The 13,413-nt window shown below is 40.8% G+C and overlaps 1 protein-coding gene and 1 long non-coding RNA gene across 3 annotated transcripts; both read right to left on the bottom strand.

Moving 5' to 3' along the window:
* Positions 1-746: 746 nt before the first annotated feature.
* LOC106147358 lies at positions 747-5,521 on the bottom strand. Its single transcript, XR_001232213.1, has 2 exons — positions 3,724-5,521; positions 747-1,079 (listed from the first exon to the last, which is right to left on the bottom strand). It is a non-coding gene; the product is annotated as an uncharacterized LOC106147358 (long non-coding RNA).
* A 219-nt stretch (positions 5,522-5,740) lies between these two features.
* LOC102020489 (beta-microseminoprotein-like) lies at positions 5,741-13,350 on the bottom strand. 2 transcript variants are annotated; one of them, XM_005411810.1, is made up of 4 exons: positions 13,242-13,350; positions 11,513-11,618; positions 10,430-10,532; positions 5,741-5,982 (listed from the first exon to the last, which is right to left on the bottom strand). In XM_005411810.1, the coding sequence occupies exons 1-4, from the start codon at positions 13,296-13,298 to the stop codon at positions 5,853-5,855; spliced, it is 396 nt and encodes a 131-aa protein (XP_005411867.1). In that variant the 5' UTR covers positions 13,299-13,350; the 3' UTR covers positions 5,741-5,852. The 2 variants fall into 2 exon arrangements, with proteins under 2 accessions (XP_005411867.1, XP_005411868.1); XM_005411811.2 differs by having other exon boundaries at positions 5,921-5,982; positions 10,486-10,532.
* Positions 13,351-13,413: the final 63 nt, after the last annotated feature.

Raw genomic sequence — 13,413 nt, 5'->3', positions numbered from 1 at the left:
AAAAAAAGTATGACTCCCTAACATGCACAATTAGCAATGTATAAATATGGACTACCAATGTGTCATTCTGCTTCCAACTAGCCTCAGAAAAGGACTGAACTTTCCAATCTGACCCAAATAATTATTTAAAGAGTTCAAAAAATGTAGTCTGAACTTTGTCCAAAAATTGACTTTAGATCTGATTTCTAAAGTCATACAAATTTTGCACATCAAATAGCTCTTTTAAAAAGTTGAAAATCTAAAATGAAGCTGAGTTCAATTTTCCCCATAGAACATATGGACTTCCAAGAAGGCAAGGGAAGAGGTAGCTGACAAAATATGTTTTCAGTTTTAACACATTTTTAAACAAAATAAAACAAAAATCATGGCTGAATGGCCAAGGCCCACAAAATTTACCATTCTTTTCTGTCACTGACCTATGACTATTAATGTTTTCTCATTACTGTGTGTAAAATAGTTGTTCTTCATGCTAATACTACTTGAGTGCTTGTGTAAGGTGGGCAGGTATAAGGCAAAAACCTTCACAAAAACCTTTCACAAATGCATGAAATCAACATTGCCTTGCAAATCATCTGAAGTAAGGATATTTTCCAGGAATTGACATAGGTAATTTAGGATTAAACACCAGGTTTGCAGGTATCATATCTTTAGAGAATTTGAATTTTACAAAATATGAAGAAAGAGAAATGAGTAGAGGAGAAGAGTAATTTTAGTTACAAGACAGACACTTTCATCAAATGAATGCATTTTAAGTGAAAATGAGGTTTTTATTAAATTCAAGCTTTCCCCAAAGTTGACTAGAAATTTTTACTAAGGGAAAAGATACATGAGAAAATGTTTCAGAACCCAAGTGTTCTAATCCTTCAGTTAACTGGAATTTTTCATGCATAGATGACCATTTTGGATTCTTATACCTGTGATCTTGTGAGCTTACCTAATAAATACCTTTGCACACTTTAAAAAAAAGAGAGAAGCATAATTCTCACAACATCCCTCTGCATGTGAATAGGTAAATGTCCTTGGCTGTTGTTGTGATGTCTTAGTTACTTTTCTCATTGCTGGGACAAAATACCTGACACCTGCAAGTAAAAAGCAGAAAAGTATATTTCATCTCACAGTTTGTAGAGGTTTCAGTCCATAATCAGCTGGCATATGTATTTATGATTGTTATCTTTTCCTATTGAAGTTTTTCCCTGACAAGTATATAGTGACCTTCTCTTTTGATCATTCTTGGTTTGAAATTGACTTTATCTGCAAACAAAATAGGTACCCCTGCTGTTTTCTGTGTTCCTGTCATATGGAAATTTGTTTTCTATCCTTTGAGTTTCAGTCTATGAATTTCTTCTGAGTTAAATGTATTTCTTGTACATAGTATATTGTTGGATTTTGTTTCATAAATACATATGCACCAAATATGGGAGTACAGAAAGAAAAACTCAAATTCGGGCAATAAGGAATGAAAAGTGTGAAATCACTACAGATCAAATAGAAATTCAGAAGATCATCAGTACCTACTTTGAAAATCTTTACTCTCATAAGAAGAAAAACACTGAAGAAATGGACAGATTCCTAGTTATGTATGAATTACCAAAGCTGAATCAAGAAGGTATAAAACTTCTGAATAACCCAACATCAATTAATAAAATTGAAAATGTGATTAAAAACTTGTAAAGAAAGAAAAGCCCATCTCCTGATGGATTCACAGCTGAATTCTACAAGAACTTTACAGAAGCTTTAATGCCAATACTCCTCAAACTCTTTAATAAAATTGAAAGGGAAGCAAGTCTCCCTAACACATTCCTGGAGGCAAGTATTAACATGACACCAAAACTGGAGAAAGACTCAACCAAAAATGAGAACTACAGACCAATTTCTCTAATGAACATAGATGCAAAAATCCTCAATAAAATACTAGCAAACAATGCAGCAAATCATCAAGAAGATTATACATTATTACCAAGTGGTATTGGTCCTAGCAATGCAAGGATGGTTCAACATAAGTAAATCAATAAATGTAATACACTTTATCATCAAACCCAAAAACAAAAATCACATAATCATCTCAATAGATACAGAAAAAGCTTTCTATTAAGCCCAACACTAATTCATGATAAAAACCCTACTGAAAATTGGAATAGATTGTCTTTACCTCAACCTGATAAAAGCTATCTATGACATATCAACAGCCAATATCATACTAAATGGACAAAAACTGAAAGCTTTCAATTTAAAATCAGGAACAAGACAAGGATATCCTCTGTCACTACTGCTATTCAACATAGTTCTGTAAGCATTAGCCAGAGCAATTAGACAAGAGAGAGAAATAAAAGGAATAAGGATAGGAAAGGAGGAAGTGAAATTATCACTATTTGCAGATGACGTGTTACTTTACATGGAAGACCCCAAAAACTCCACAAGAAGACTCCTTGAATTAATCAACAAATTCAGTAATGTAGCTGGATACAAAGTCAACACTTAAAAATCAATAGCTGTTTTAATATCAGTTATATCAATAGCTGATGATATCAATAGCTGTTTTAAATCAATTTCTGTACATAAACAACAAACTCAACAAAATATCAATAGCTGTTTTGTATCAATTCCTGTACATAAACCGAAAACTCATTGAGAGAGAAATTAGGGAAACCACACCCTTCACAATAGTATCCAAAAAAATGAAAAACTTAGAAATCAATCTAGCAAAGGAAGTAAAAGATCTATACAGTGAAAATTACAATACTCTGTTAAAAGAGATTGAAGAGGATTTCAGAAAATGGAAAGATTCCTTGCTCATGGATAGAAAGAACTAACACTATGGAAATGGTCATATTCCGTAAACTCTTATACAGATTTAATGCAATACCATTAGCATATCTCACAGATCTAGAGAAAAACTTCCTAAAATTCATCTGGAACCAGAAGAGATGTAGAACAGCAAAGGAAATCCTGGGCAAAAAATGAAAGGCAAGATGCATCACAATCCCTGACTTGAAATTATATGACAAAACTACTGTGATAAATTCAGCACTGCACTGGGAAAAAACCAGGCCTGAAGATCAGTGGAACAGACTAGAAGATGCAGAAACAACTACAAACACACTTAGCCACCTTATCTTTGACAAAGGGGCCAAACATGTTCACTGTAAAAAAGATTGCCTGTTTGATAAATGGTGCTGGAAAAACTTTCTTTCCACATGCTGAAGACTAAAACTATACTCATGTACTAAACTAAAATAAAAATGGATCAGAGTTCTACATTTTAAAACAGAAACACTGAATCTATTGGAAGAAAAGTAGGTAGAAAGCTTAAAGACATAGGGGTAAGCAGAGTTCATGACTAAAAATCAAACCACACAAGAAATACTTCAAAGAATCAATAACTTGGATCTCATCTTATCAAAAGGTTTTGTACATCAAAATAAATCACTGACAGAGTGAAAAGGAAATACACGAATTGGGAAAACATTTAGCCAACTATCCCTCACACAAAGGTCTTCTATGCAGAATACATAAAGAATTGAAAAAATCCCACCTCCCAAATTCAAAGATACTATCCAAAAGTGAGCAACTGAAATGAATACATACTTCTCAGATGAAGAAATACAAATTGCAAATAAATATATGAAAAAATGTTCAATATCATTGACCATTAGATAAATACAAATTAAAACAACATTGAGATTCCCTCTCACCCCTTCTCAAAATAAAACCATTTTCACGTACCAACATCCAGTTAAACTATCTTGGCAGGCATCACAACAGAAGACAGGGTTGAAGTTCAAGGTGGAAGAAGGACCACATTCTCTGCAGTGGCACATGGCTGCTCTCTGGCCCAGGAGAATAAAGGAGGAGGGGACATGGTTTGTAGAGGACACAAAAGCACATCTGGATATTTTCAACAGTACCCTTCAACCTCATCTGATTTACTGCTCCTCACTGCAAGGCCCTCACAGGGCTCATGGTCTTTCTTGGTCTGAGGGGCCCTGTTAATTGTCCTTGTCCTGTTAGATATACCATAGGGAACAACACTTGTAGTACATCTGTCTCAGACTGTTATTGTCCCCATGATCCATGGTGTGGGGCTGCTGAAAGTCATCCTGATATTCACAGATACCACAGGAAGTGAGCAGAGATTCCTTTCCTTGGCTTATAGATTCTATTACTCATTCAGGGTTCAATTCCATGAACCCTTTCCTCTAGTGTCTATAGATGGCACAATAAGGGACAGGGTATAGTATTGCATGCAGGACTCTGCTGCAGTGACTCACTTGAACAGTCACCTTTCTTTGCCTCCTATCTGTGGCACCTTCTAGTCTGGGTGTGCATAAGGTGTTTTCTATGCCTAGTATTCAGGCTTAGAACTCAAATAGTTAATGTCCAAAGCCCTTTTCTCTTAAAGCTATTTTGTACACCATGGCTCAAGGAAGTCATTTTCAAAAGTGAGGCTGAGCATTGAGTTGGTTCTTTGTAAATTACTGCAGAAAGTCTTAATTTCTACCTGAGTCAGGGGGACCAGGAGGAAGAGGAGGGTGGGGAGGTGACAGACTTCTAGTGAATACTGTAGATACTATCCCATTATTGAGTAATAGAGTTGGGAAAGCCATCTCAACAAAAGGAAAGGAAGCCTAAATTCAGATGGTGGCATTGTGAGGATCATAAGAGCTTGTAACAGGAAGAAACTCAAGAGAAAAAGGGCCAGAAGTGAATGTCCCAAAAGCCACCAAAATACCAGGGGAAAACAGACACAATCATTCTTCAAGCAAAGATAGCAGGGATATGTTGTGTCCTAATTCTTCTTCAACTAAGATAAGAATTTTGAAATGAGACTTTCTGGGACTAAAATAAAACAGAGCTTGTCCTTATTACCAAGACTGGCCATAAAAGGTAAGGAGCCAGCCTTTAGGCTGCTAAAGGTCCAAATAGCACTGGGCCCAGGTCAGGACACCCACAGCCACAGCCTTGGCCTCAGTTCCCTAAGGGATGGGGCTACAAGGCATCCTGTGGGAATTGCCTCAGCCTGGGCTGTCCTGTCCTGCCTTGATCTGACCTTAAGCAAAGCAGAGAGATTGGGCACAGAGCAGACAAGACACTTACTGAAGGAGAGAAAGAGATGTGGACACGAACACTGCAAACTAAGAAAGTGAGCTCCAGGGCAGCCTGAACTGCATAGCTAGACCCTGCCTCAAAAAAAAAAAAAAAAAAAAAGAAAGATACAGCTTGAGACAATGTTTCCTTTCATCAGGTGACGCTGGACTTCAAATTTATCAAAAGAGGATAATTTGATATTCTCACCACCCTAAGAAATGTAACTTCTCAGTGATGTCTGGCCCCTGGATATTGGCACTTGCTTCCCTTGGTGATGCATTTAAAAAGAGGGCAGATGTGTCCTAATGGTGACCAGGGCTCTGGGCAATGACCAAGGGGACAAAGCACAACAGATCCCTGTGGGTATCATTCTGTGAATGGATGCATTCTGTGAATCATGCCTCAAGTTTCATCTTGAAGACTCTTATTTCTACTTTACCCACCAGGTCTCAAGAAATAGAAAGCTGAAGGCTGAGAAGTGACAGAGATGCCCATGGTCCTCCAAGAAGGCGCATATGATGACCAACTGCAGTGCAGGAAACATGCTGTGATGTTCATTGTGTCTATTTTTGTCTCCTCCTTCAAATACTTGTGTGCTTTGCAATCAGCATTCAATCACTGAAAATGCAATTAGTAAATTCAAAGAACACATGTGTTCAAAGGTTTGCTTAAGAATGATTTTATGCAAAGGAGGGCTGCACAATTACAGATTGTTAAAGACCACAAGAGGGGGCCTGGCAGGGGCACACCAGACCTAGTGGAGGATGTTACAGTATCCAGGCAAGAACTTCACAGGGTTTTCCCGGGTTCTCACGCTCCACCACAGTGTAGCTGCAGTTGTCCTTATGGAAATGGGACTCGCACTTGATTTGGTCATATTGTACAGGTATAGCAGCTCTGTCAGGGAGAGAAGACCAAGGCCTGTTAGAAGGACAAAGACACCAGCCATCCCATGCTGCTGTCCATCCAGCTCTGTGTGCAAAACAGCTCACACTCCTGCTGGCTAGATTGATCCTCACTAAGCTATGGCACGCCTTGAGTGGCAGCCCCAGAATGGGTCCCCAGACATCTGGACCTCTCTGTACCATAGAGTCACATAGATCAGTCCTCTCCTGGGTCCCACACTCCTCCCTGCATACACAGAAGGCAAGAGACTTTCTGACAGGCCCAGGGCAGATCTGCCACACACTTTAGCCAGGAAGCATTTTCCAGCCCAGCCCTTCTACCCCTCCCTATGCAAGAAGTCACTTGTACTGCTGCAGCAGAAGGGACTCTCCCCACTCAGTATGGATTCCTGTCATCAGAAGTGCTAACTCCACCAACAAAAGCAAGGAGCCTTTGCAGCCCAGGTTCATGGCTCTCAGGAGAAGAAGATCAAGCTGGGGGTCTCCTTCTTGAAGACCCCAGTGCACATTCAGTGCTACGAACAGCTTTGTGCTCATAATTCTTTAAAGTTCACTCCGTGGCCCTGGGTTTTAAGGACCCCAAGTGGATAAAAATAGCTTGAGCAGGGCCTGGTGGTGCACATCTGTAATCCCAGCACTCGGGAGGCTGAGGCAGGAGGATCATCGTAAATTCGAGGCCAGCCTGAGCTACAAAGTGAGCTGAAAGCCAGCCTGAACTGCATAATGAGACCCTGCCTTTAAAAAAAAAAAAAAGAAACAGCTTGAGACAATGTTTCCTTTCATCAGATGATGCTGGACTTCAAATTTATCAAAAGAGGATATTTTGATATTCTCACCACCCTAAGAAATGTAACTTCTTGGTGCTGTCTGGCTGCTGGATATTGACACTTGCTTCCCTTGGTGATGCACTAAAAAAAGAGTGCAGATGTGTGTTCATGGTTACCAGGGCCCTGGAAAAATGATCAAAGAAACAAAGCACAACAGATCCCTGTGGGTATCATTCTGTGAATGGATGAATTCTGTGGATCATGCTTGGGCTCTAGGTCCTGGTTTAAATGAGACTGAGAATTAGCTAAGTTGCACTGCAAAACATTCTGAAGAGATTTTATGGGCTGGAATAGTGACCATGCTAGGATTTCAATTTGACAAATCAGACCACAAAATGACAATATGAAGTTTGATACCAAAGAAAAAGTACTTATGATAAAATGTAAATGATCATTATTTTTAGACAGTGGATGATAAGCTGGAGGAGTTTTTTCCAAAGGCTCTATAATGAATATGTTTTTCTTCATACATATACCAAACGTTGTTTTAAATCTTTTAAAATTCAGACATGGTTTTCATGTAGGAATATGATATAGTGTAGCTACGAGGAAAACACCCCAAGAACTCTTCAGTGTCAATCCATAGTTCCATATGGCACAGCAATTGTATAAACAGTGTAGAACCCCAACAGACTCAGAGCCCCAGAGCTCAAACACACTTGTATGTTCTCAGCAGTGTTATTCACTGTAAACAAAAGTGCGTTCATCCCAAAGTCCCTCCACATGCAAATGAAGAAATCAAGCATGGGTTGACAACCTCCTGGCTGTTGGTATGGAGTGAAGGAAAGAAACCCTAACATGCAGTAATGGAGCTGAACCAAAAGCAGCTGCTGGGGGCTGGGGATTTAGCTCAGCAGCACAGCGCCTGCCTGGCAAGCACAAGGTTGTGAGTTCGATTCCCGATACCGGAAAAACAAAAAACAAAACGAAACAAAACAAAAGCAGCTGCTAAGAGAAACAAGTCCACACAGCAGACAAGTGTGGTGGGGTTTCACTGACCTGATCAAGAGGGAAAATCAATAAGACAGAAGGTGAAACACAGGATGCCTGAGAGGATAGGAAGGAGGAATGGAAATTACAGCTTAAAGTACACATTTTTGGTTTGAAGACAATAAAAACTCTCTGAAAATCCAGGAATTGTGGGTTGCTCTGGACACCTATAACACCAGCTATTTGGGACAGTGAAGCAGAAGGATTAAAAAAATTCAAGGTCAGCATAGAGAAAACTCTGGATTTCACCCAAAGTACCACTTTTTAAAAAGCAAAAAAAGGGCTGGGGATTTAACTCAGCGGCACAGCGCCTGCCTGGCAAGCACAATGTCATGAGTTCGATTCCTGACGCCAGGAAAAAAAAAAAAAAAGCAAAAAAAAAAACTGTAAAAATTTTGGAAATAGTGATGATTAAAAAATAATGTGAATGTTACTCAATGCCAGGAAATTTTAAACTTGATGATTGCTTTGAAATTTTTATGTAATGTATATTTTTTTCCAGCAGAAAAGACTTTAAAGTAAAATAGTGATTACGGAAGAACACCTAACCTTTTCCATGTGCCTAATGGACAACAAACATGCATAATTCTGCATTCCATGTGCAGAACCAAGTTCCTGGAATATAGGGCCCATTACTAGAGGCAACTTTAATTCCACCCAGACCTAGCATGGGAGGGGAAGCAGCTGAGAGAGACTGAGCAAGGTTGTGACACCATAAATATCAAGTGATCAGATGCCCAGAACTGGAAGCTGGATGAGCTTGGCCCTGTGACTACCTCACTGAAGTCTGGGAGCTGGGCCTGGGCAAAGCAAAAGCAAGGACATCACCCAATTCAGGGAGCCTTACCCTGCAAATACAGAGCACCTGGCATGTGTGCAGTGTCCTGCAGAGGGCATTGTGGATCCAAGTATTGTCTCAGAGAAGCTGAATCAAATCAGTGCTGTGCTATAGTCAAAATAAAAGTGGAATGGTTTACCAGCCCTCAACATGGTTAGGAGAAGACCACACTGCAGAGTCCAGTGTCATTTACTCTGAAGACAAGATCAGTTGCAGGGCCACGAAATCAAGAAGCTGTAACAGGTAGCAGTCAGCCACTGCAATGCCTCAAAGACTGCTCTGTACCCCTCTCCCAGTCTGGTCATGGCACTCTCCTCCTGTTCTGTGCATCAACCACGAGGCTTCCCAACCATCCAGATGCTTTAACTCTCATAGTACTAGGGCATTCTTTTCAAGTCACCTGCCCACTGCTGTACTTACAGGGGTTGATGTATAAGGCTCTCTGAGAATCTTGGTTACAGTGAAATACAGAGACATAGTTGGGAAATGCTACTTCACACCAACATTTCTATGAGCAAACACTCTCCTGCTGGGCTGGGGTGAAGCTGGGTGGGAGAGCACTATCCTAGCATGCCTGAGTCCTGGATTCCTACCTGACACTGCAAAAAACATACAAAAACAAATACTACTCTTGTTCTTAGAAAAAGTTACAAGCCAAGCCTGACTGACAGGAAGACATCAGACGCATTTGGGGGGCTTAGATGTAGGGTGCCTAGAATAAACATGGCTGCAGGTACCCATTCTTTATCCTCAAAAGTCTACACCATTGGCACCCATAAAAACACAGCAAAAAGACCTACACATCCCTTGGCTGCTTTGAGTTCAGTGCAAGCAGTAAGCAATATAGGGTTACAGGGTATAAAAGGCTAAAGGTCATCACTGGTGCCTCCCACATTTTCTCTCTACCTTTGCTCACAAAGTTCCTATTCTGAAAAATCTTCTAAGGTCAAAATAATGGTGACCATCACAGTAAATTTTAGAAAAACATCTGACTATTAGACAGTTTCCTGTCCTCTGGAACCTATGTGCATATGAGTATTTCTGAATAAATATAATGAATAGATAAAGAGAAATAAAACTGGGATGGAACAAACCAAGTGCCCATTCAAAGATGAAGAACAAGTACCACATGTTCTGTCCATACAATGTAGCATAAAGACCTTGAAAAGAAAACATGTTCTTACACATTCTGTAGTAGATAAATCTTGAGGACATATGCTAGATTCAGTAAAGTAGGCTCAACAAGTCAAATACTTCATGGATGCAGGCCATAGAGGCCTTAAAGCAGTGACACTTGTAGAAAGGAAGATGGTGATGGCCAAGGGTGAGGGACAAGAGAAGAGGAGGGATAACTGCGTGGGTGCTGAGTTTTAGTTGTGCAAGATGAAAGGACTCAGGATGAGTGGGGGGGAATGTTGCACAACAGCATGAGTGTACTAAAAGCATTTGATCTGCACAAGGTCAGGACTGAGAACTACAGCCTGCCACCACATCCAGGGTGACACCTCACGCAGACACTGTGGAGTCATGATCGTGTGTGGGTCCAGGCTCTGAAGAGAAGCTCTTGGAACTTTTTCTGGAGTACTGACAGTCAGGATGCTGTGCATATAGGCAAAGGACACAGGTGGGAGAGCTCTGTCTCTATCCATTTCACTGGGAGCCTAAGCCTGCTCTACAAATTATAGTCTACTAGAAACACCAAAAAACAGGATTTTGAAAGACAGAGAAGCTGCTTTTTAGAGACAGCCAGGCGCCCCCTTGGCCAATACTGGATTGAGACTCACATATTGCAGCATTGAATTCCATTTCTATTGCAAGAACATGCCTCACAGTTGCTCACCCAATTGGAGTTCATTGAGTGTGAGACTCCATCAGAATCCTTGCATTCTGGAAAAAATCCACACAGCACTATTAGTGGAGTCCCTGAGTCATACAACAGGGACATGGATGTTAGAACACTGAGGTTCGGACCCCCCAAGAGATGAGACACAGTTTCTAAGTCATATATTACAATGCTTCTCTATTTACCACCGGCTACATCTCAGTACTGCAAGGTCCATTAAGCTGATAGCATTTATCAAAACAAGCCCAAGTCCTTCTATATTTTATTTCAAAATAGACATTTCAAGAATAACTAAGGCCTTCCTCTTTACTTATATTAAGAGCCCACTTTCACTTGGTAGAGTATCTCTAAATAAAGGCCTCACCTGTACTTTTTTAGTTTGCTTCTTTTTACTTTGGTTCTCACATATTGCACCTGTGAACATCTTGGGACACATGGGCACCAAAATCTTCCAGTGGGGGCCCATGAGGCTATCATTTCAGAATACTTGTCCAGAGATACCTATGTTTAACCAAGGTTGAGAACCACTGCTGCGACCTGGAGCCCTCATGTGCTTGCAGGACCCTCTGTCCTTGTATCTCCTGGGCTTCCCTGGACAGGCAAGTCTCACACCTGCCTTCAGGTCACCTAAATCAGCACCTGTACATCAAGAAAACTTCCTGGGATATACATGAACATCAATGTCTAACACCTCTTTGGACTCAGCAACGCTTGTTAACCCTGAATGGATTGGGAAATTAATCAAGGAGCTTCTGAATGTGCTTCTCTGACTGCAGAGATTCTGATTAATTGGTCTTAGATGGAGCCTGAACACTGGTAAATTTCAATAGATCTACAGGCAACTCTCAGCGAGACAGAATTGAAAACAACTGTGTTATATGCAGGCCAAGTTAAGGACCCTCACTTGACTCAATTTTTGTATCTTCCCTCACTCACCTTCCTGGGTAGATTCAAAGAATTTCACTTGCCACCCAGTCCTATCTACGAGCTACGGTAACTTGATCAACATTGAAAATCAGCTTACCAGTTGGGGAGTCATCTTGACTTCCCTCCATGGGTATCACGTAGCACTGGGCACTGCATGACCTCACAAAGGTGGCCAGAACCAGGAGTCCTCCCAGGAGAGCCTTCTGAAACATAAGGAAAGACATAGTGGAGAATGGGTGGATTCAATGTCTACCTGGACGGCTGGTCACACACAGGTCTCTATGTAGCACTCTGGGATGTGGTAATGAATGTGGAACTTCTTTCCTCAGGTGACCGGGAAAGGCAACCAGCCCCCAGAGTCACTGAATAAACAATGGACAGAAGAATATGGGTGTCAAGAATCCTACAGGGTGGGGCTATAGCTCAGCAGCACAGCGTCCGCCCGGCAAGCTCAAGGTCCTGAGTTCAATTCCCAGTACCAAAAAAAAAGAATCCCACAGCTGCGTTGCCAGTGTGCTTTCTCATTACAGAGGAAATTTGGGAAACCCTTGAGAATCAGAAGTTTTTAAAAAAAATTCATAGGAGGTCAAAGAATGAGGAGAGGAAAGACAAATCTGGAAAACAATGAAAATGGACAAAGGCATACAGGGGAAAGGACACACAATTGGAGGCTGCCAGGAACTGACACCCAATTGAGAACAAAGACATGCAGGCAGAAAGAATACACAATTGGAGGCTGGCAGGACATGTGAATATAAAGTAGGTTGCAGCGGTGTCTTAGTCACTTTCCTTATCACTGAGACACCACACCCAACACTCAGAGTTTAAAGGAGAAGTCTTATTTTGGTTCAGAATTTGTAGCAGTTTCAGTCCTTGCACAGTCAGTTGCATGGTAAAAGGGCCTGATTTGGTGAAAATGTGCTCATGGTATGCTGGCCATGAAGCAGAGAGAGATCAAGGGGCTCCTCTCCAGTGACTGCTTCCTTCCCCTGTTGTCTGCAGATCTAAGAGCAACCCAGGCCATTCTTGTGACTGGCTCAGGCTAAGGAAAGGTTTTTTTCTAGTTTACTTTGAACTTAAGACAGACAGGAGGCCTTCATGGGTTTTTATAGATTTAGAAACAAGATTCTTTTTTATCCAATATGAAATAGCAAAAGGGGCCAGCAGCTGACCTCCCAAATTCTTCTGACATTAGAACACCCTGTGTAGCCTTCAAATGCCCACTGCACCATTTGCACTGCAGGCAAGTTAAATCAGTGTCAGACTCTAAGATGACTCCACAGACAGCCCTGTATGGGGGCCCCTGGCTTGGAGAGAGGGATGACTGGGTTCTCATATCAGCTTCCCAGGCATGCGGCAATGACTCTATGGCAGCCTATTTCCCTCCCCAGTCTTAGTTTCCACATTTGTGAAGTAATTAATGAACTGAAGTTCTGAAATTATACTCAGTTATACAAATCATTCACCACAGGCCCCAAGATTTAGAGACACATACAAAATCTCAAGGAATCTAAGAATTACTGGAAGTAATAACTACTTAGTACTGGAGAATAGAAACAGTGTAAAATGTGTTAAGATTTTTCAAAACTCTCAAACTTTAATTATACTGTTCACATTGAACTGCAATACACACAGTTTAGGTTGTACAAACTTAGGTTGCCTTGATTTTTAAGTTGTATCCAAAAGAAAAGTACATCACAGTCTATTACAGTAAAGAGTACATATTCTTTCTCTTTCTGTCCTTGTCTTTGTGTATAAAATCACTTACCTGCTAATGTGAGGCAGGTGCTCTACCCCTGAGTGGTACCTCTAACCCAGTTACCTACCATTGTGAAGATCAGCACTCTTTCCAGGCAGTACCCAGGAAGAGTCACACAGAGCATTTATAGGCAGGAGAGGTCAGCACACATTCAACGTCATTTTGAAGGATCTCTCACCCTGAACCCACACAGTATTTACAGTGTGTTGATTATCAACAGGAGATTCTGGTCTCAGATG

Source organism: Chinchilla lanigera, unplaced genomic scaffold (assembly GCF_000276665.1).
Source record: "Chinchilla lanigera isolate Chin_1 unplaced genomic scaffold, ChiLan1.0 scaffold00145, whole genome shotgun sequence".
Classification (NCBI taxonomy): Eukaryota; Metazoa; Chordata; class Mammalia; order Rodentia; family Chinchillidae; genus Chinchilla; species Chinchilla lanigera.
This window is presented reverse-complemented; position numbering and strand designations above follow the sequence as displayed.